Genomic DNA, 24,348 nt, shown 5'->3' with positions numbered 1-24,348 from the left:
ATCTATTTGCGACTCTGTGCATCATTTTCTGCCATTTCACAAAAATGTTCCACTTTGTTGTGGTCTATCATAAAGAACCCCCCCCCCCCCCCCCCCCCCCCCCCAGTTCAATGGTTCCAAACCTTATCCTCTGGTTTATAATCAAATTCAGTGACTGGTTCCAGCCGCTTGTTGCTGCAGATCTTCTGTACTCTGTGCTGTAGCTGTGAGACGGCCACCCTGAGTTCATTCCCGATGTCCAGCTGTATTGTGTCCTGGCTGAGGCCACAGCAGAAAAAACCTAATCGACGTCGGCCGGAAGTGGCCAAAGGAAGAAGTCTGGCCAGAGCTCTCTCGTCTTGTCATCTTCCTCCACTCCAATCCAAAATGCCGCCAGCGTCTCTGACTGAAACTGCAGCCTCACTGATGAACCGGGGCGACATCGATGCGATATTCCTCCTCCTTTTTTTACCCGTCATTGTGCAGCTGATGCCAAAAACAAAAAAAATGTGGTTCATCATATTTTCTACTCTTTAGCTTTGCAGGAAGTTGGTTTGAAAGCATATTTGGCGTCGCTTCATCTTCTGCTTTGCATTTATGTGGGAGAAACCCGTCCATTAGGCTTGCAGTGTGTACACATTCGTTTGTTTCGTGCCCTCCTGCAGCGGCTCTAACATCCTCCGCTCCGACAGCCACTACCCCAGTCCAACGGCAGAGCAATCTGATCGGGTATTGAACTAAAACTGTGCGGTAAAACAACTGAGGTCCAATAAAAACATCAGAAACCATGCCGACCTTATGATGAAGAGCAGTTTCAGAGATTACAAGAATTCTGGCTGCATGCTGGCCTTATTTAAAGAGCCGTGGCGCTGTAAACATGAGAGTGAAAAAAAAAAAAAAAACGGTCTAACAGCAACAGGACAGGTGAAGCTGGTTGAATCCAGGCTCCTATCAATGTGGTCTCCAACAGCGGCAGCCAATATCCTGACACGGAGGGTGTGGATGCAACCATGGAGACGCTTATTACGGAGTTTTAGGGAAAAACAAGGTTCACAGACCTGTTTTTTAACAACGAGGGACGTGATGCAAAACAGAAAAACTTAAAAGAACAGAATAAAATTAGTTACCTTACAATAAACGCCCTGAACATCTAATACCTCTCATATACACATTTCAAAATCAACCAAAGGAGTCATTCTTACTCCCGCTCTCATTGCATTCGCCCAGTTTTTGCCCATTTGTTCATATCGAGTTACGCGTTTTATTCAATATTTTCACCATTATGTTGATTTTCTTTGCGTTTTCTCTCCTTTTTTCCCTTTAAATTTACTGAGAGCAGCTGTGTCGTAACTGGATACCCGGGCCTCCCTCTGGGATCAATAAAGTTTCCGCCCATCTCTCCGTCTAAAAAGCCATGTAATCACCGGGCCTGCTTCTGGTTCAGCTCGCAGAGAGATTTGTGTCTTTGTTATCATCCTGCGTCGGTTCAATAACCTTTTCTGAAAGCGTCTGAGCCTCAAACGTCGCCTTTAAGGGTGATACTGTGAATATTTTATGGATGCCGTTCATCTTATTTGTCAGAACCGAGAGATGAATGGATATTTCAGGGTACAGGCACAGGCTTGTGAATGTATTTATGCAGACATTCATTTAGTTATTGGTTTATCGTTTATTTTTATTGACTCATATGAGTATTTAATGTAAAGCTGTACATAATTTTTTCTCAACAGTCAGTTTTGGTGTTTTTTTCCCCACAGCTTAGTCCAACTTCTGTTTTCCTTTTTCTGCTCCCTGTAGGTTATTCTATAAGAAGGTAAACACTCACAGCATGTCCGAGGGAGAAAAATGGACAAACTACACTTCATTTTCCTCGTCTGCACGCATTAGTTCGACGCATGCAGTGAAACATGCAGTCTTTGTTGTCAGTTCTTGATCAGAGCAGGAAATAAAACCTTTTTGCACATAATATTTCCCAAGTGGAACCTGGTACGACGTTTCGTTCTGATCAAAATAATTTCCTTTTCAAACACGTATAGGTTGCAGATATGACCATTCAGGCAGAAGTGTTGATTGCAACATTTAAACTTCCACTAACTAAATAGGAGATGTTTGAATTCAATCAGACTAATAAGCCAATATTTAACAGGGAAATGCACTGAGTAGTCATCTCTACGTCAGTGTTTGCAATAATAATATTGCAAAGTGCTGATTGAAATGCACTAATTGTTAGTTAATAAATGTTCAAGTGGTAAGAGCCTCCACTTGGCATGCTAATCTAATATGGAGCCTGTTGATTGGTCTCACTGAAAAAATCTCTTGGTGAAAGAAAAAGCGAGAATAAATGAGAATATCATCCTAGGTTTTTACTTTCTAACAATGTTTTTTCAACGTGTTTATCGTTTGATTTTCCAATGCATCTCTTTTTCGACGTCATTGCGAGCTGTCATTGGTTCGGCTCCATAAGTTACCTGCCGCGGGACGGGACCCCACTCAATAAGCTGAGCAGGACCAAAAGGTCCCCTGAAGCCCCTTGAAGAGAAGATCTATGACTATAAGAGCAGAATCATAACCAATTCCAACTCTGGAGGAGAACATTTAATGCAAATGGTGTTGATGTATTAGCAGTGATCTAAACTAAGCTATAAATCTAGTTGTAAAATGGTTGACACCCAATAAGACGGGGCTTTCTGAAGTAAATATTTACTTTTCACCTGGGTGCCATCCATGCAGGAACTGCCAAAGAAAGTCAGGAAGTGTTTTAATTATGCCAAACACAAAAATTACGTAGATGCTGCTTTTAAGTGTAGTTTAGATTTTGGAGGAAAACTTCAGCTTTCCACCCAAAGACTGAAGCATCTCTCTTCTTTCACAAGGAGAGCAAGCATTCATGTGGGTTAGCCATCCAGTTTTAATGGGTCTTCCTAACATAAATTAGATACCGTTTTGTTGTCTAACTAACGTTCATCGAACACAGAACATCCATCAATTGAGTCCTGAGTTCCACTCATATGAGGTCGGGTTGGGGTGACCATGGGTCCAAAAAGGAAACCCAGACATCCAGCTCACTCTGAGGGGGTCCCAAGATGTTGCCAGGTCAAATGTAAATATGGTCCCTTCATGGGTTCTGGTCCTGCCACAGTGTCTTTACCCAGTCGGGGTAAAGTGGGGCGTGAACCACCTCGACCAACTCCGTCACCACCGAGACCGAGAAAAAAAATACTTGGATTAGTCAGAGAGTGAAAGGCCGTGGCCACAGTTCTCCTCCCGATGGAAAAACAACATGAAAATGATCGATTGAGCCCTGAAAATGTGCGTTCTGCTGAGAGCCGTGCAGTTTTCCCTGCAGCGTCTTAGGGGTGAAAGTGTCCTGCTTTATAAACTACCCAGAAGACTTGGATGGATGGACTGACAGGAGGAGTAAAGGACGGATGGTGATAGATAATCACTCTGTTCAGCAGAGTTAAAAAGGGGACAACTGTGGTAAATGAATGCAAATCAAAAAAACAATCTTTCTTTTTATGAGTGCTCTTAACAAGGTAGCTTCAGGACATCGTACACCCCACAGCATGAAACACACATTGTGACCCGAGTTATCCGCGTTCTGCAGATCTTACAAGGCTTCGCCCTCTGAGTAATGATGTGGAAAGAGCTTCTAATGAACAATTTCAACTCAAATCTTAATGAAAATGTCTGACACCTAGACACAAACAACCGCGTATGTCTTCCACCGGTCCCGTCTATTGCAGAAGGTATAACCTTTTCCCCTCGTCTCTGATCAGATTAAAGCCAGCCGGGCGGATGTCAACAAAAGGCCAATGACAAAGGCTGACCTTTCCTTCCCCAAAGTGCTCAGTGGGTAGGAAAGGGGATGTGTGCACGGACAAAAACAGAAACATGCACCCCTGCCACAGCAGCTACATGTTGTGGTAACATTTAGACGTGTGAATCACCATCTTTGAGGCCCGGAGGCCAAGACCGGAGACATTTTGGGTGGTGGGATGATTACAAACGGCTGAAGGTGAGACCAGCGATCCATCATTGTCATACCAGCGGAGAAAGCGGCGAGTGGAGAAGCGGTGAGCTGCAGGGGGGGGGGGGGGGGGGGAGCCGTGGACGGTCACGAGGAAGCGTCCTCTCCTGCTGAGCGCCGACTATCAGACGCATCTTTAGTGCGTGGCGGTCTGCAGCCGCAGGGTGTTTACGGCACGCTGAGCGCTGCTGCTTTCTGTACGTTGATGTCTTCAAATCTTCTACTCCCCCAGATCATCAATCTCTAACACTGTTGTTTTAGTCAAAGTCTGTAATGACTAGAAGTTCTGTTACAGGTTAACATCCCGGCCTGAGTATAGCCGAGAGCCACAAAATGAAGATCTACCGCAGGAGTCACCAACATGGTGTCCGTCGGCAGCAGGTAAACCCCAAGGACCATAAGTGGCGCCCTCGGGCCTTTTTAAGAAAATAACACCACAAGTGAGCTGCATCTAAAACAGTATTTCAACCAGTTGCTTTTGCTTTTCAATCCCACTTGCATTTATGTAGATTTAAAAATGACAAATGCATGGGAAATTTTTAATTTTTATGTAACATTAAGTTGAGCTCTGACTCTTCTAATTCAAAGGTCAGTGCTAGTAGCCCTTCATGTGACACAGCACCAGGCTAAGTTGTCACACTCCTTGAGCTTTTACACGTTTTGCCACAAATTTCAGCGGTTCACGTGACAAATCAGCACAAAGTGGTGCAGAATTGTGAACTGAAAGGGAAAAAAATGTGTTCTTTGAAGCCTGCTGAGGTTTGAAGGAAAACATTGGAGAATAACCAGCACCACAAAAACCAAGGAACACAGCCGACAGGTCAGGGAAAAAGCTGTAGAGACGTTTAAAGAATTGTAATATAATATGATATCTATACACCAAGCTATGGACACATTCAGTTCAATTCATCCAACCAGGATAGTGTGAATCAGAGAGGCGGCCAAAAGACCGAGGGTTACTCTGGAGGAGCTGCAAGGTTAGCTGTGCTCTCTATAAGCACAAAAGTATGTAATGTCTTGCAGAGGAAGAGGGATTTAAAATAGAGAGGACAGATTTTATTGAATTAAACAACAATATGGCATAAACGTGTGCCCTTACCTATCCTTGACAGGAAAACTCAATATAATATGAATTAAACATTTAATTTAACATTTGCACAAAACATGAAGAATATAAAAACTGTATTAAAAATAAAATAAAATAGATGTGCTGCCTTCAGACTTACCAGAGGAGAAATATAAATAAATTCAAATACAAATAAATGTGAAAAGTCATAAAACTATGTGAAATTTAAATATGGAATTTATACCAATAAATATCAATGAATCTACTTTATGCAAATACAAAATGTGTACCCTTTCAAAAGACAGTTTTAAATCATTTAGGCTGCCATTATACGGGAAATATAGCTGTAACGTCAATCAATGGAAGCTTTTAATACAGTTTGCCTGCATGATGTTAGCACGGTTTAGAATAAGCTTACTTCATCAAGTCAAACGGTTTTTAAAAACTGTTTTCCTAAACTTAAAACTGTGCAACTTTTCACTTTTTGACTTAAATAACAGGTATTGAAGGTAAATGAGACCCGTCATCTTTAATCGGCTTTATTGTCAGCAGCGCTTTGGCTGCACAGTCCTTGGAGGACTCCCTGTTTCCTTCATCACCGCCGTGTGTCTCCGTCATGCTGTCAACACTGACAGCAGGGAGGCAAAGCGCTGCCTCCTGCGCCTTTTTATTCACTCCTCAGCTTCTCGGCAGGATCTTCAGGTTTTTACATCCACGGCAGTTTGAACATCTGAGCTCGCTCCGTGCTTCTGATCGTTCTGCAGTGCATCCTTGGCCATTGGAACTTGATACTTTCTTGATACAGAAAACGTTGATACTGTAATTATTTGGGTAGATTGTGGCCAGATAACCTTTAAAAACCCTTTGGTCTGGATCAGACTACCGTTTATCAATGCTGTTGCGCAGAAATCGGCACATGCTCAGCTCTTTTCTTCTCTTTCCTTTCAAACACAATAATATTAAACCAGATTACAAAAATGTGACGCTCTTTTAATGTTTAATCAATTACTTAAATAATAAGCAACACACTTTTAAGCTAACAGACGACTGCATGGGGACATGTAGGCAATAAGCTGATGTGGATTTAAAGCTCTGCAGAAGCTGTCGTAAAGAACCCTCACAGGCCTGCACAAACAGAGCATGTGGATGACAGATTTATATTTATATAAAATACACCCCACCCTGACCCAGCAAAGAGACACAGAGGATCTCTGAACGAGCCCTGCTGACACTCTCTGACCCGGCAGTAAATCACAGCAACCTGAAAACCTCGGCTAAAGGGAAGCTTTCCCCAGAACTTCAGCAGGTTTCCGGCTGATCACACAGCTCAGCTGAGGAGTTTTATCCACTCATGAGCTTGAATGTGATTCTAACTTGGAGCTTGGGAACAAAAGTTCAGTTTTAACACAGAACGGTCTGGGGTCTAGCATGTGTGAAGATCATTTCTGAAGTCTGGGCATCCACTTTTCATCACAGCACAGCTAGAAAATCTAACACAGAACCACAACGCAGTGTTTTCCCCCCTGTTTCTAATGGCTCTTTGCCTTTAAAACCCAAATATTCACACATGCATTTTTCTAATGTTGGTAACCGTTTCACGCCGGGGGAAAAAAAAAAAGATTTATTGGAGGATTCAGAGGACTTCCTCATATATTCAAACACACAACCTTGGGAACCACATTAAGAAACAACTCAGACATGGATCTTATTGCTCATTATTATTACTAAGGGCTTGACCAGGCAGGTGCACAGATAGACCCCCTAGTGATGCGCGAGCATTTGCCCTTTTGCCATGGATCAGAAAAGTGCCAATTTCTTCTGGAGCCCAAATTTTTCTTCATTCATCAATACTTAAAAATAAAAATTAGTCTCTCTGTCATCAATTGCCCCCAAAAGTGTTTTGATATCTAACAAGCATTTCTTTGGGTTCTTGAATTTGATCCGCAGCTCCTCCTCCTTTTAACCCTTATGCAGTGCCAAGTGCCAGGCCCAACCCCTGCAGCCGCCACACTTAAAGGTATACTATGCAACCGGGGTTGATTTTCCAGCGAGGCTCCCCCCAGAGGGCGAAAGTAAAAGTGCACTGTCATAAAGATGCTCAGCTGTTCTGGTTTCTCCGTCAAGCCAGGCGCGGTTGTTTTGAGCTTAGCAGACAGGCGAACGCAACGAAAAGTGGAAAAAACGGCAGTACAAACAATGACTAACACAGTGAAAGTATGAACATCAGGGTTTCCCGCAGCGCTATCTTGGCGAGGCGGGAAAACTCACGCTACCGCCTCGCCAACATTCAAAAAATAAATAAATAAAATAAATAATAATAATAATAATAATAATAATAATAATAATGAAAACTCGATATTCTTGCATGTTTATGTGACGTTAACACGCGGTTCTTTGTTGTTGCTTTCGCACGTGCATATAGTGAATGGCAGGGCAAAAACACATGGAGTTCTCGCCGTAAAGCAAGACCGACTCTTGCGGTCTAGCACAAGACTTCTGAGCCTGTGGGTGCGGGCCGAGGGCTCCTGCAATTGGAAGTACGGTATTTCCCCCACAGACCCCCAGGGCGGCCGAGAAAACCTTTGTTCGACCTGAAATGACTCATTTAATCATCCAAAACGGTATGGAACACATTCATTAACTGAAAAATGTTGCATAGTATGCCTTTAACCTCTGACACTTAAAAAGTGACACCAAAATAGAACGGAGAGGAATCCCAGCTACCACTAAACTCTGCTATTTGGGAACATCAAGGCTTCTCCTGCAGCTTCGGTGGAGGAAGAAAGGTGGGCCGAAGCGTTACGCATCTTTCAACGGCAGTAAACTACAGTAGCTCGCTCTGCACTTAACCAAATTACTCATCGGAAACACAGACGAGCTGAGTGCAAACATCGCTGGTACTAAAGTCTAAATCCAGCTGCCATCAGGACTGAACCAGTCTGAAACGCTGCTCCGCAGATCAGATGCAACAACATAGTGGTCCTTTCCCAGAAGGGATTTTCCCAACAGCCTCTCTTCTATGTTACATTCAAGTGCATCTCGTTTGTTTAAAGATCAGCGACAACTCCAAAATGAGTCAAACGTTTGTTTTTATCCACTGATCCGTTACACTCATAATTATCACTCGTGCACCAAAGTTAAAGCAGCACTCAAACGACATGATAAAAAAAACACATGTGGCAGTTCATTTTTAATTTACCATGTTTCAGAAAGTCGTTTACTTCAGAAAATGGCAGATTTTTAAACTGTCAAACAAAGATAAACCACAAATACCTTGAGTCCTCCGCACTCTGCCGCTGATCCTTTGTCCACTCCGGTGATGTAAATCCCCAGAGCGTATTCGGCTCCCCCTCTGATCATCAGACCCAGAGACCGTCCGTCATCCAGAACCAAGTTCACCTGTTTTTGACGGGCAGAAGAGCAGACAAAAAAATAAATAAATAATGCTGAAGCAAACGAAACGCTCCGTGAACATCCCAGAAGATGTGGCTCAGATTTATGACTGACCGCAGAGCAGGGTTCTTAGTAGAGAGACAGATAGCACATCTGTTTAATGAAACACTGTTGGAGGCGAAAGAGGAACAGACCCAAAACTCCTGCACACTGTTAAACCTGCAGCAATAAATCTACCTTGCTTGTTTGAAAACCGGGTAGAGGATCATTAGGTTCCTAACAAGGACATAAATATATGTAGCAGAGGAAACTCATAGATCCAAAAACTAGCAACGTGTGGAAAATCAATTAAAACATCATCTATAGATCATCTTCTCAGTATCCCATGGCGTGCATTTAGATAAAATCGAAGGTTTTTTTGAGAACCATCAGATGTAACTGCTAAACTATCCAGCTTCTGAGACCCCAAATCATTTATTTATCACCTTTAACTTGTTGCCATGTTCCATTTTATAAAAAGTTAAAACAAGTGAGGGTTGATGAAATCAAGACGTGCAGCGCATGAATAAAGATATGTAGACATCCTTAAAATGTTCCCATTTCTGCTGTCAGAGCAAGAATTAAAATGTTTAAAGGAACCAAAAATGTAAAACAACATTATACAAATATTCCCTACCTACCATTATAAACATAAACCTGGAGTTTGCTCAACTCTGCAGGGAATTTAACTGGAACTGTGATTTGCTGAGATGAAACAAAGACTGAGCTTTTTAGCAACCAAAAATGTAGGTGGTTCTGCTGTGAAACAAAACATTTGCATGTGGAAAAGCTCCTCATGCCTACTGTTAAAGCTATAGTTGGCAACCTTGTTCAGAAACACTTTTTATTATACTGTGTAAAATGGTGCTTCCATCCTGAAAGTAGTAAATACTTTATGTATTCAGAAGGAAGGAGCTTAAAATAATTGTTTTGTTTGGGAGCTGCCGGCCTGTAAAAACTCTGACCAAGCAAAGCCCCTCGGTCCGAAGGGCAGTGACAGATTTTTGTTCCTGCTTTTATTCCCTTCTGTCCCTCAAATTGTGGGGGTATCACCTTATCTACTGGTTGTCCCATTTGCCAATCATTCTGACACGCTCACATAACTCCAGTGTCCGTCCTCTTTCCTTCATAGGTTCCCCCTGCTTGCTGCGCATACGCACTTCTAGTGTTTATGTATCTGTTTAGCTTAGCGGCTAGGTTAGCGGTTAGCTTAGCAGTTAGCTTAGCAGCTGGGTTAGCGGTTAGCTTAGCAGTTAGCTTAGCGGCTAGGTTAGCAGCTAGGTTAGCGGTTAGCTTAGCGATTATCCATTCATTGTAGCGCCGCTGCTCTCACCGTAGACTTTGAACGTGGCTGAGAGTTGCAAAAGCAAAAGTTTATGAGAAGAAGAGGAAGGCCTCAGTAGAAAGAGTGGATTTGGGAATTTTTTAAGAAGCGACCCCCCTGAAGAGCGGAAGACCAGTAAAACGGTCTTGCACATGCGCAGTTATTCAAAAAGGGACTTGGGGGAAACTTCCAGAAAAATCGCTGACCCTAGCTTTAAATACGGTGGTGGATCTACGATGCTATAGGCCTCTTTTGCTTCAAATTGCTCTAGGAGATCTGGTCAGAGTTCAGGACTTCGAAAAGGGGCGTTGAAAAAAAAAAAGTGGAAGATTAGTGATCGGCAGAAAATTATCCAAAGCGAATGGTGGAGTAAGCACAGATTTAAAAGACAAAAATCAACTTTCCTCAATGGATATGTCACTCCCTAAAAATAAATCCTAAATCCTAGAAAAGAGAATCAGAGAGGACCAGGTTCTACAGGGGCTGAACAAAGAGAAGTAGTCAAACATCCCTCTCTCTTTATGTTCCAACCTGGAGATGTTATGGAGAAGGGCACTGAAACAAGGTAGCAGCACAAAACTGTTACAGGTGGAAAGCCAATGACTGTGAAGGGCAGCCCTGTAGTTCACCACATCTGAGACAGCAGGAGCCTTTCAAAAAGGACCTAACGAGGAATAAAATACTTGTTGCTAATCCATCAGTTAGACAAAGAGGTGGAGGATAATAGAAGCCAACTCTAAGATTACTGACAGAGTCTACTTCAATACACATGCTTCTGCATAAATCAGAGCGATATTATGATGCATCCAAGAGGCACGGCTGATCTGGCACGTCTCACCAAGATCTTTGATAAGGACCTGGAATACGACATGACATGCTAATCAGGAAATGACCTGGAATGCATAAACAACTCAGGCATCCTCTTGGACTCCTAAATTGTTCCTCTGCCAATCACTTCATCTCAAACCTCCACCAAGAAAGAACAACAGAAAGTTTAGTTAGAAGCAAAGTTAACAGTCAAAGTTAGTTATAAAAGTTATTGTGAGGCAGAGAAATTGCGTTCCGGCGGGCCGAGGACGCTTTAGGGCGGTCTTTGGGTAAACCGAAAAGCCAAACAACAGTCTTGTGACAGAAAAACAACCACTTTAACCACTCTAACGAGCAAAACCCACGGAGGCAAACGACACATGTAAAAACAGCTGTTTCTGTAATTCTCTTTGGTTGGCCGCCTGCCATGGCTCCGCAACACGCTGCCCACAAACTCTTCAGGAAATTGGTTTATTTTCAAGCTTTGCCAAAAAAAAGAAAAAAAGGACATGTTGTGGACAACAATCCTACCGAAGCTGTTCTCTACTTTTATAGGAAATAAGGAAAGTAGCACATTGCCTCCTGAAGTGGGGATTTACACAAACAGATATTTCTGATTCTTTCTCGGCTCTTTATTGACTCGACCTGACCGCTGGAGATATGGATTCAGCAGGTGTAGAGCAAGAATGGACGGATGAAGCTTTGTGAACTAATATGAAAATGGTAAACCGTACCCCAGTGGTTGTCAGATTTATCCCACTGAGTCCTCCTTGAGAAGGAAACATACTCTCCCCCGCCTCCCTGTCTTGTTTTAGTAAAGGAAAGCGAAAGGGGATTCTCATTTTTTAACATAAAATTTTCTAGGCTTTATGTCGTTAGTATTGCCTGTTTGCACTCTGCCCCCTGCCACTCCCCCCTGCTCTGCTATAATCAGCCTTATTCCTGTAAACTGCTCTATTTAAATGCTCTCCTGCCTACAGATCTTTGCCAGGTAATGGAAAGCTCCTGCTAGTAGAGATCCATCGGTTTTCCTTGTCTGATCTCCTCAGTATGATTCCTTTTGGATTTTCCTGCCCCGCCTTATCTGACATCTACTGAGCTTCGGATTTCAGCGTACGAGCCTTGCCTAGCGTCTGGATTAATGTGTTGACTTCTGCCTCATGGTGGTGTTTTTTTCCCTTAGAAAACTTTTAAGACCAGACCTCCTTCCACCAGCGAAATTAGTAAGACTTCATAGCTTTAGTGTTAAAGCGACTTCACGGGTCGAGGGAGTGATGTAATGATGATGTTTCAGGATTTTAAAGTGGAAACAAGATTTATAAATCCTTTCTGAAAAGACGTGTCAGAAGGTTAGGGTTATAATCTAGGTTAGAAACATTTGCTTGGCCAATAACAGGTTTGCTGAGTTGGTCCGTCATTACTGTTTTAAAAAGAACGGTCTTTATGTCCAGTGCTAATGAAGAAGCCACCCCCACACCTCTCGTCGTTCCACGCTGCCGGCTTCATTTCTGAAAGCTCGCCACTGCGCAGTAGATCTCTGTATCCACTCTGACTTAGGATCGAGCAGAGGAAACCGTGTTGTGTTTCTGTTCTCGTCTACAACAATGCTGCTGCTAGCGTTTTTATTAGCGCCTCGTGAAGAACATGTAGTGCTTCATTGCTGCTTGTAAGAAGTTACGGTTACATGACCATGTGACCCCCTACAGCTAGAGAGCTAATGAGGCTAATTAGCAAAGCCAAGTCCTGTCTTCCTAATGATGTCTTACAGAGGGTCACTTATGCTTTTATCCTTTCTAGACAGCACTACTGCAGCTCCCTTCATAGTGGGAATAGCCAGTCTCTCCTCCTTCATCCCCAGCTGGTCCAAAGGTCAGCTGCACGCCTGTTAACGGAGACATCCCGGTTTACTCTTGGTTTTTAAATGTTTAATTGGTCTGGCACCTCCTTCTGTTCCTGAGCTCCTCCATTATCGTCCCTGTGAGGCTCTAAGGTCTGAAGATCCAACGATCTAGGTGGTTTCTAGGACTCGACTTGTGACCACAGGGCACAGAACCAGTTCAGCTGCAGCTCTTAAACCCTTTTTCTGTGAGCTCTGCCAGAACTCTTAATGAATTTAAATATCTTTTAAAAACAAATCTTTTACACATGCCTTTAACTACAGGTAACACAACCAGCAGGCCAGCCTTTGTGCTCATTTGCCCATTTTATTTTATTGTTTTTATGGTGCTATTGATTTTATTATTATGGTTCTAGCTTATATTTTTATTTACCTGTACAGCACTTTGGTTGCCTTAGGCCAGGGCTGTCAAACATACGGCCCGCAGGCCGGTTCCTGTCCGCCGAACAATTTAGTCCGGCCCGGTGGCTAAATGCATTATCATTATTGAAAAAAAAAAAAAATAATAATAATCTTTTTTTTCTTTTTTGCAGTGTCCTGTCTGGCAATGTGGCAATAAGAATTATTGTCTTAATGCCAAAAAGAGCTCTTCTGATTTGACTTTCACAAGTGGAGCAGTACTGCTTTTGCCATAGTGCTCCGCTTGATTTATGAATGTGAATAGTTTTATTATGATTCATGCGGGGAATATCTCAAATGATATGGACACTACAATGGTAAAGTAGGAGAGGAATGGAAGAACAAGAAGGAAAAAAGAAAAGGTGAAAGAAAGAGGAGATAAAAGGAAGAGAATGATAAAACAATTGTTGAAAAAAACATGTACTTCGTTTAATTGAAAATCTGCAGTTCCTATATTGTCCACGAGGGGCGCTGTGTTTTAATCAGCAAATGGTAGCACTGAGCATTCAGATGTGGAACATTGATTTTAAATCATTTCTTAATTTGTATCTGTTTGATGTATTTTGTCATGCAGGACAGTGTTTTTAAGTTCCAAAAAATGTGAATAAATGTTTTTCAACATTGTACAATCACTGTGATCAGTTCTTATGCATAATGCACAAGTAAATGTTTAACTGAGTAAAAGTATTGTTGAAATTGCACATACTTTTCTTAAAAACGCTGAGGTTATTCATAATATATTGTGTAAAAGTGAAATTCATTTAATATAAAAATCAACAACAAGTCCACTTTTATTAGTTCTATTTAATCTTGCAATGAGTTTACTCGTGTGGCCCTCTTGAGATCAGATTAAGCTGTATGCGGCCCCTAAACCAAAATGAGTTTGACACCCCTGCCTTAGGGGATGTTAAAGTGCTTTATAAATAAAGTTGTGATTGATTGATTGATTGATTGATTGATTGATTAATTGATTGATTGATTGGCCAATAAGACCATCATGCATGTGTGTGTATGATTCAACTCTTAGTTTAATAAAAGGTTTAAAATGTTAGACCTTTTAATGCTTTTTCATGGAGTTCAGCTACACCGTTCTTGATAAATTGATTCCATCAAGAAACTATTTTAACAGACGGTACCAGAGGCTAAAGAGCTTATGAAAGGTTCATTTGTCTAATAATAATAAAGCCAATGTATATTCTTACGCACTGGCTGAGAGTCTTGTAGGTATAATATGCTCTGTTTGTTTACTGCCTTTAGGTCTTTTCATATCTTTATCGCTTTATCTACAGCTATTTGTTTTTCCCCTTTAGGCATTTCGTTTACTTAATGGGAAAATCATCTAATGTCATGGTTATTTGTATGACACGGGGTAAATTGCAGGCGTATAGTTTATAAATTAACAACAAAAGTCGTTTTGTTGGGATAAAAATGAAATGAACTTCTTGGAAAACCACAAATCAGCCTTTTTTAAAAAGGAACATTAGGAAAGCAAAGGTTGCCTCTTTAATTTTACCGTCCTGAGTGAAAGCGGTCCAACTGTGCCAGACCTGAAAACGCTATCCATTTTCTCCATCACAATGAGGACTTTCATTACTCTGTTTGTGCCGCCTCTCACGGTTGCCAAGACCGTAACGTGGAGTCAGTTGGACCCCTGTGGCTGCAGGACGGCCCGTATGCAAATATCTCAATTAAATCACGTCAGTTCTGGACCCACAGGCGTAGATCCAGCGTCTGGCACTCAAGTCTGGGTTTTCTTTCAGCGAACATTGTGCCGCTCTCTTGTTTTAATAACAACTCTCTGCGCGTTGGAGGCAAGGACATCACCTCGGATCACCTTGGGGAAAATTATTGTGTTCAGGTTCTCTGACATTTATTCAGGACCTGGAGAAAAAAGTTTTAATTACCAAAGCCATCTTTTATTGCCTCCACGCAGTGTCCCCTAGCATTGGCTGGCCTCACAAAATCAATTAATTAATCCCTCTCTGTGGAAGGAGTCTCGCTGCTCTGGTGCGATTGTAAACTGCACTTATAAAACCCTTTTTGGACAAAATTATGAGTACCTCTGGGAGGTTTTACATGCTTCTTTTATGCTACAATCAAAAACTTCAATGAAGATTGAACACAAGTTAGGGTATAGCTGTAAAATGGAAGAAAAAGGATAAATAATAAGAATTACTCAGTGATTACATCAATTCATCATCACATGAACTCTCACCAGGCTCTTACTGTCCCTGTTAACGAAAAACATCCCCACAGCATGACACTGCCACCACCATGTTTTAGCATGTTGGTGATGTGTAGTGATGCATGTGGATGCTTGCTCAAGGTGCTTAATGGGTGAAAACGGGAGATTTCACCCACTAAACATGAGCAGCAGATGTTTGGGTCTTCTTTATTTAAACCCAATGAGTCAACCTTGATAAGTGAAAAATGGATGGATGGACAGATGGCCATAACCCAACCCGTTTCTAGTAGGTAATTTAGGTCTTGGAGAGCATTTATCCTGTGCCAAGGGAGTCTTAATAAGTCAAATAGCTGTGTCTGGCTGAAATGCACAGATGTTGTGAGATTCTTTAAGTCCTGGCACAATAATAGAAGACATTTTGGGTTCTTTAAGGCATGCCGTCATTTGTAGAGGGATTATAACCCTGAACCATTTTAAATATAGGTAGAAAAAGGACACCATCTAAACCTTTCAAGGGGACACTGTTTCCTATCTCAGTGGGACAAAGTGGAAAACCAGAAGATAAATGTAAAATAGACACCTTAACTATCACGCTGGATTTTCAGTGCAATCTGTGTAGTAATAACTACAGTCACTATTCAAAGATTTTGGAGCCATCAAGATTAACGAGCAACTCCCAGCTGATGAAAAATGGAACCGTCCAGAGTAATAAATCTTTTAAATCCCTTTAACAGCGACTTCCCTGTAGGTCACAAGATGATGGCAAGGTGTGGATGGACATTTGATTTTCCCTTTTCAATATTCACTTTTTATACCAATTCAGTATTACTCATCACATTTATAAATATATATTAACTGGATCAGAAAATATCAATTATAATTGGCAGGAAATAAAGCATTTATTACACAAATGTCAATTTGGGGGTTTCTTGCATTTTTTTTAATCTAAATTTTAAAATCTGAAATCTAAAATCTGGCTATACCAGCTAAGAGGGAGGCATTGATTCACGGAGGATGGTAAAAACGTTGCTGCAGTGCCCTTTGTACCTTCTTTTCGTCTCCCTCCTGCAGGAGCTGCATGTTGCTGCGCCGCTGGCTGTCGGTTCTCCTGAGCGTGGCGCTCCGATGCTCCAGCAGATCGGGAGGAGGAGACACGCTCCGGCCCTGAGGATCCACCCAGGTATAAACGTGGTTGGTGACGTAGCCGCCGGGAATCCGCCCCACCGAACGCACTGAAAGACTCAGCTTCTTGCTGCCCTTCAGCACCTGGGGAGACGACGAACAGACATCATACGGACTGATTATCTGCAGTTCAGATAATTTAATACGATTCATGCAACTAAAACAGTCACTGGCTTCAGCACGGACTCAGTGGGAAATTGTACGATTATAGAGAGGGGCAGCCGATATTCGGACCCTCCCAGGCCCACCCCACAGACACACACAGAGGACATTTCTAACCCATCCACAACCACAAATGCTATAAGCTGTGCCTCATTGCTCTCTGATAGCTTTTTGTATGTGCAACCCTGCTGCAGATCAGCGTGTTCCCACGAGGAGCTTAGTAGCGGGGAGAAATCAAAGTGAACAGGGCTGAAGATCCCAGGGATCAGGACTCGTTTGCAACAAACAAGGGTCTCTACTGTGAGACAGGCCTGAAACGGGCTCTGTAGTACGGGGCTGGTTGGTGCCGACTGGGGTGCTGCTGTGCAAAGTTTTCAAACCATCCCTCAATGATTTATACTTTCCTTCCAAAGTCATTCCTTTTTGGCTTATTTTAAGATGGGAGTGTTTAAAGAAGACTACAGAAAAGGACATAAACAATATAAACGACACTGATGTGATCCAAATTGTTTCACATTTATATAAACATACAGAGAAATAACTCAAACAGATGTTTCACATGTGTCCACAGAGCCTTTTCCTTAAATTTCCTGAATTGCTTTAGGTTTAAACTTGCAGGTGGCTCCAGTTAAAGAAGCCCACAGACTATTTGTAGACGGAGCATTCTGCTGCTTAAAATCTGCTTTTTCACAAAGGTTTTTGTCTTGATCAAAAACTTCAAACTAGAAAAAAGTTACAAGTATTCAAATTTCAGGAGCCGGATCATCACCAGATTGTAAGTCGAGCTTCAAAATGCAAGCAGAACAAAACAAATGAAGAGGGCAATGTATTGTGAACTGCATTTAAACTCAAAACAGGTTGTTCATCAGCTGATCAAAGCTTTAAGCACACAAGCTCAACCTATAAGGCTAAACTGAGCTAAAAGTGATGCAATGTGTTTTGTTGTCAATGAAGCTTTCCTGTCTCTATAAGGACAGACCATCATGTCCTCCAGCTGAGTACAGATCATTTTTAGTCAACTTATGGGACTTTTTTTCTCCCAGAAGTCTCAGTATCGGTAAATCTAACATGTCTGTGGCGATGACTCAGCAATCCTGCCATGTTCAGAGACAGAAAGCCTTTTTTTCCCCCTATGACACCATGAGTGTCAGGAAGTGAAATCACACCCAGATTTATGTTAAGATTCTGACTTTTTAAGACTGATGTACCAACCTTTTGATCGTCTCATGAACAGAATTGTTGAGTTTAAAAAGCAGCTTTCAAAAGTTTTCCAAATTTCTTTCATTTCTTGCTGCCGTTTCCTCTTTTTACATTTTGAAGTTTTACTTCAAAACTGGACTGAAAATGGAAAAAAAAAACTGTTGGTGTAATGTTACCCTGAATAAATTGTGATGGTTTATGACTTTTAAACATTATTCTAGACAGTCCATCTATCGTCTACACCGGAGTACCAGGAGAGAACCAAAGCATGCACAGGGAGACCCCAGGCCGGGATTTGGAGGCAGCATTTCTTGCTGCAGGACATCAGATGCTACTATATGTGCCACTTTGCATCCCCATATGGTGTTTACTTTATTAGTCCCACATCTCAAAGATTACCGTCCCTACGTGTAAAAATATGTCGGAAAATAACCTAAATAAAAGTATCAGTGGTAATGTAGTGTTTGGTTAAAAGTATCTAAAACATGCTGTAGATGTTTTATCCACTTATCCAGCCTCCGGTTTCATCTTATTTTACTATAATTTGGTGGGGGGAAAAAAACATCCTGAATCCGGATGAATCCAAAAAACAAACAAAACAAAAAAAAACAGTGTCTCCTTTCCTTTGCCAATATATCGAGCTTCAGGCAAACACCTCCTTGCATTAATCATTTTTATTCGTCTTCCTTCAGTTCCTGCAAAGAAAAGGCTAAATGCTTCTGTTGAAATCTTTATTGACATTTCTTCTGTGGAGCAGGTCAAAATAATCCTTGTCAGTAAATGAGCGCAGAGAGCGGGTCAATCCATCTGAGCACGGCGACCCAGATCGATCATTTTCACCATCTGGGTGTGTGTTTGGGAGATAATAACTTCAGTTCTGAGGCAACAAAACCGACTCAATTCAAAAAAATAAAAAAATAAAGCTCCCTGATTGTACCAAAACGCTTTTCAGGAGACTCTTCCCGCTCATCGCTGTTCATGGGGGAAGGTCGATGCAAAACTGGACATAAGTGCTGCAGAGAAGATGTGAGCAACTCTGCTTTCTTACACTCACACAGGTACGTTCTCAGAAAAAGCACTAAAAACATGAGCTGTTTTTGATATTTTAACTGTCTACAACACCTGACAACCTTTGGTTTATTTTGTTGTTATCGAATAAACCAAAATCTAGAGGCATAATTGTGAAGCAGACACAAAATTCTACACATTTGTGAAAAAAAAAAGTCTACAAATAAAAATCCCAAAAGTCTGTCGTATGTTTTTAGACCCCATTTATCCAAATTCCCTAAACAAGAGACAAAGAAAGCCACTGATGTATGAAAGCAATAAGAGTAAGAGTTTGCCCCGAGCCATGAAGGAGACACATCAAACGTGGATAAAGGGCCTCTGGTTGTGAGAGACGTAAGCAGATGCCAAAAGTGTTTTTATGTTTCCATAGATGCTGGAGTTTTGATAAAAACATGGGGATTTCTGTCAAAACCTGCAGTATTTCGAGTTTGTTCTTGCTGTGTTATGTTAATGATTGTCCTTCTGTGCTGCCCAATTTACCTTCCCTCAGCATTTCAGCTCCCTGTACTCTCCAGCTCCCTCTCAAGTCCTCTGTAACTCACCTGTCTAGCATTACAGCACTCAGGCCTCCGCAGCATAAATACCTCTAAGGTTTCTCGGCCATTGTCCGATCCTCCCATCACACACCTGCCGTCCTGATCTCTGCGATTCGATCCTCAACACCACCAATACATGACACATGTCGTTCTTCTGAATATCGTGTCTGTGTTGGCATTCGCCGTGTCTCACAGTTTCAGGACTGGACGCGTTACTTTCCCGCTCTCTCGCATGTATACTTTCTTTTCATCAAAGGTTCTACTAACTATCAATATTCTATGGTCAAATAATAATTAAACAAGTCACAAGACAGCAAGTGATATCATCCGGTTTACTTCAGTTTCAAGCATCTAGCATCTGAAGGTGAGTGAAGCATCTGCATAGCGTTGTGAGATTGAACCAGTTATTTCTGAGTCATTGCTTTGATATTTGAGCCCTGGTTGTAAAGCAGAGGTCTATAGATGCATTATGCATGTCAAGGGATGTCCCTGGTGCAAACGCTGTAAACGTGCCTAAACCACTGAGCTATATAATACACTGGAGTGCTGATTTTGCCGAAAAACTGAAGTCACTGGCCGCCATCTTGCTACTCCCTACTCTCACAGAATCCCATAGGATTTGGTTGCAACAACAAGCAGTTTTCTGGCTGGGTGAAAACGTTTCACAGGTAATTCTACAGTCAGTGGATGTACTAACACTATCAACTACTAGGAAATTAGGTGCTGAAATATTTTACATGTTATTTATATTAAATATATATATGCATATATATAAGTATGTGTATATGTATATATGTATATCTATGTATTCACATATGTAAATATATGTTTTTGTATATTGTTATTTATATATTTATAAATGTTAAACATATATATTTAAATGAATAAAATGCAAAATATTTCAGCACATGACTTTCTCAGTACTTGATATTTTTAGAACATAACATAAAAAGTATATGGCATTTAACATTTTAAAAGTCTTAAGCCCCCCCTGAACATGAGAAAATCCTCGTTATTCGATGCTGTAGCGCACATATTCCCTAGTTACTGGGGGAAAATAGGGAGTACCAATATGGCGGCTGGTGGCTTCAAAGCGACTCGTTCAAACAGCGGCTATTAGCACTCCAGTGTATAATATAGCTCAGTGGCCTAAACAAACAGACTAGCTACAACCAAGTTTATGTGGGGATTATCTTCTTCGGCAGGATGCTCCTCAGAGTTTATGGAAGATGAGCGGAGGACCATCATGGAAGAAATACAGTGGGAGGGTGCTAAAGACTGGACATCGGTGCCGAGGTTCATCCTCCAGCAGGGCAATGACCTAAAACACACAACCAATGATACAATGGGACGATTTGGATCAAGCTGAGAAATCTGTCATGAATCGTGGCAAGAAAACTCTTCCACATAAGATCTGACTGAGCCTGAGCTATTTTCTAATGGACAGGTAAATGTTTCAGTCCCTCGTTGCAAGGAGAGGCTCTCAGATCGCACGTTGCACAAGTGGTGCTGCGCTGTCAAACCCGTTTATTTGTTTTACACGAGAAAAACAAAAATGCTGCCGCTCGGAGTGGAGGCTGCAGCAGTTTGGTGGAGTCTGCTTCCCCGAATGCAAATTTGTTGCTATTTTCTACTATAAGGACTACTTGTGCATCCAGTAGACACACAATATCTACTTAAAGCGCTGCCACCTGAGCAGCAAGGAGCCAAATGTGCGAAGCTAGCAGAGACCTACCCTAAAATACTTGCAGCTTTCGTTGCAATGAAAGCTGCTTTTACAAATTATTGATTCAGAGGGGCTGAATACCAATGCATGTCACATTTTTCAGGTTAATATTTGTAAAAAAAAAAAAAATAAAATCTTTCCCAATTATGCACATAAAATCAAAGAAAAGTCTAATCAAGCATGAAAAAATGTAGAATGTGAAAACTTTTGCAAGCTGCTGCAGCAACATATTGTGGAACGCATTGCTTTGTCACGTCCCTCCGAGCTGACAGAGCTCATTAGGAGTTTGTTGGAGTTGAATCGGGATGACACAGTTAGCAGGTTGTTTGTACAGTACTGCAAATTTAGCATAACAGGAAGCTGGGATGAGGGAGGGGGGGGGGAAATACCCTTGGTACGTGAAATAAAAGTTGTGAAGAAACAGCTTTCTGTGCAATAAGTAGGACATACGGCATATTGTTACGGTGGAACTGGGACACATCAGAGTTGGGTTTCAAGGTAAAACGACGGTATCTCTGCAGAGCAACCTATGAAATAAAACAGCACAAACCGTATTGGATTTATTGCCAATTTACAAGTGGAGGTGCTGAAACTTCCAGATTCTGAGATGTATTTGCATCGACGATTGCGGTGATGCAACGACAGGACATAGGAGTCTGCAGCCAAGCGGGGGGGAAATGGATGGGAAAGCTACTGCCAACAGAAGAACAATAAAAACAGAACGACATTGCTTCATTGGTTTGGTGTAAAAACAGCAATGAGGGATTTATAGCATAATTCAGCTCCAACTTTCTGCTAATGTTGCGTTTCTGGTGGAGAGCAATACAGCGTGAGACTGCAGGGATCACAGTGAGATTTAAACAGGGACATAGAAAGTTTAAAACAGACACAACTGCAAAAAAAAAAACTTTCCTAGACTTTATTAGCCTTGCCCCTTGCTACCTTTCTCATCGTGCACCATCACACTCCCTTAGGTCAGCTGATCAGCTGCTCCTTACACTGCAAAAACAGAACCAGAAATAAGTAAAATGTTCTTAAAATTTGTATATTTGTCCTTGATTTGAGCAGGTAAAAAAGATGATTTGCCAATGGAATGAAATTTTTGGACTTAAAACAAGAACAATTCATCTCCATCATCTTATTTCAAGTGCAGTATAACTGATTATCTTATTTTAGGGGTCGAAAAACTCATTCCATTGGCAGATGATCTTATTTACCTGCTCAAATCAAGCAAAAATACACTAACATTAAGAATATTTTACGTATTTATAGATCCGTTTTTGCAGTGTAGGGTGCCTAAAACAAAACGGAAGCGTAGGGTGGACTGTGCCTGTGGCGGGTCCTAAAATGTGGAATGAGCTACCTCCACTGATCTCTATTTATTCACTGGATTGCTGATTGGTATTCCCTATTTTCCCCCAGTAACTAGGGAATACTACAGCATCGAACAACGATGATTTTCTCATGTTGAGGGGGGCCTAAGACTTTTAAAATGTCAAATGCCATATACATTTATGCTGTGTCTGTGCATTAGCTTTTAAATCTGACATAGATTTAAAATAGAGCTAAATTAATGAACCAGTTTAAGCACTCCATGTTATGTTGTGATTCTGTGACATTAGGGAGGAGCAAGATGGCGGCCAGTGGCTTCAGTTTTCGGGCCAATCAGCAATCCAGTGAATAAATAGAGATCAGTGGCTACCACTGAACATCAGGCTGGCTACGTCACTGCCTAATTTTAAATCTCTTCTTAACACAGCAAAAAGGGAACTAAAAGTAGGAAAATCTTCTTGAAATTAGTGTATTATTCCTTGACCTGAGCAGGTAAATAAGATCATTTGCCAACGGAATAAGATTTTTGCACTTAAAACAGGAGCAACTCATCTCCATCATCTAGTTTCAAGTGCAGTATATCTAACTGTCTTATTTTAGGGGTAAAAATACTAATTCCATTGGCAAATAATCTTAATTACCTGCTCAAATCAAGGACTAACAAACTAATTTCAAGAAAATGTTACTTACTTTTAGTTCCCTTTTGCAGTGAACTCATTTATTTGCCTTGGCCTTTAGCACCATGTGAGAAGTTGATGTTAGCTTCTGCTTATTTTATTAGTTTTTCTTGTATGCATTTTAATTATATCCCTATTCTGTATTTGGTGTTGTTTTTCTTTCGATAACATTTTAATGTTTTAAAAGTTTTTTGTTGTTCTGTACAGCCCTTTGGTCCTTTTGTTAATAGTGCTTTATAAATAAAGTTGGATTGGATTGGATAAACTTTCAAGATCATTTTCATCTCTAGTAAAGATGAGTTTAAAGTCTCAAAATTATATAACTGTTTATTGAATTAAAAAAGGAATAATATAGTAATGATGTATATTTGTTCAGTTGGGAATTAATTTACGCATTAGAAATTGCAAGTCCGTCTAGGAATGGCTCAAATACAAACCAAATGAGGGATTTGGAGCAGCCTGGTGAAAGTCTGGACTCAAACCAGACTGAGATGCTGTGGCATGACCCTAAACAGGCCGTCGATGCATGAAAACACTCTAACGTTGCTAAATTAAGACACTTCTGCAAAGACAAATGGGCAAAACCTCTCTGCAGCAACATAAAGACTTATTGGCGGTTATCACAAATGGCACAATAAGTCATTAGATTAGGCTTTTCCACATAGGGCCACGTTAGTTTAGAGACTTTTCCCTCTTAATACGCTGCTGAAATTATCATTTGAAAACTGCAGTTTGTATTTGCTTGTTATTTTTGTCTGATAATAACATTAGTTTGATTGTCTGAAACCTTTAAGTGGGACAAAAATTCCCAAAGGGGGGAATTCAGTGAGAGGGATAGTCCTTTTTTATAACCTGCAAAAGTGGAGGGAGGGGGGGGGGTAACTGTAGGGCATGGTGAGCAATGGGTGGGTGGGGGGTGGTGCTGGAGGGTCTGGGAGGCCCCTGACGAACGCTACCCTGACCCGTAAATAAGAAAGAGCCGTAATCAGCGGAGCGGCAGAGCCATGGTGGTCCTAATGCCTCACTCCTGGAAGAAAAGTGCTGATTGTGACCCTGGGCTGATGAAGCTCTCTGCTGCTCCTGAGAGTAGGAGAGAGAGAAAAAAAAACCTGCCAGGTAAATAATGGAATACATTACGGAGCAGGATGGGGAAACAGCGTCAACAGGTGAAACGCCTTTATAAAACACATCGGAAAACACAACCAAGCCTCATGAGATGTCAGGAAATCCATTCTGGGACTAATTTCAGACCCGCTTTTAACCCCCGACTGGAATTAAACCGAAGTCCTTCTCAAAAGCAAGTCCTCACCAGGGATTCCATGAGGTTTTACTTTTACAGGTTTTAC

The 24,348-nt window shown here is 41.4% G+C and overlaps 1 protein-coding gene across 4 annotated transcripts in view; it reads right to left on the bottom strand.

The window, feature by feature from the left end:
• The window catches only part of whrna (whirlin a), a 185,378-nt gene that overhangs the window by 73,596 nt on the left and 87,434 nt on the right, over window positions 1–24,348 (bottom strand). For all 4 annotated transcript variants that reach the window (XM_021317332.2, XM_036140049.1, XM_036140048.1 and 1 more), the window contains exons 2-3: window positions 16,167–16,385; window positions 8,349–8,474 (exon numbers count right to left, since the gene is read on the bottom strand). In XM_021317332.2, coding sequence (XP_021173007.2) covers window positions 8,349–8,474; window positions 16,167–16,385 — 345 coding nt within the window. The remainder of the gene's footprint in view (window positions 1–8,348; window positions 8,475–16,166; window positions 16,386–24,348) is intronic.

Source organism: Fundulus heteroclitus, chromosome 8 (genome assembly GCF_011125445.2).
Source record: "Fundulus heteroclitus isolate FHET01 chromosome 8, MU-UCD_Fhet_4.1, whole genome shotgun sequence".
NCBI classification, from domain to species: domain Eukaryota; kingdom Metazoa; phylum Chordata; class Actinopteri; order Cyprinodontiformes; family Fundulidae; genus Fundulus; species Fundulus heteroclitus.
Note: the sequence above shows the minus strand (reverse complement) of the source record. Positions and strands in the feature narration are given on the sequence as shown.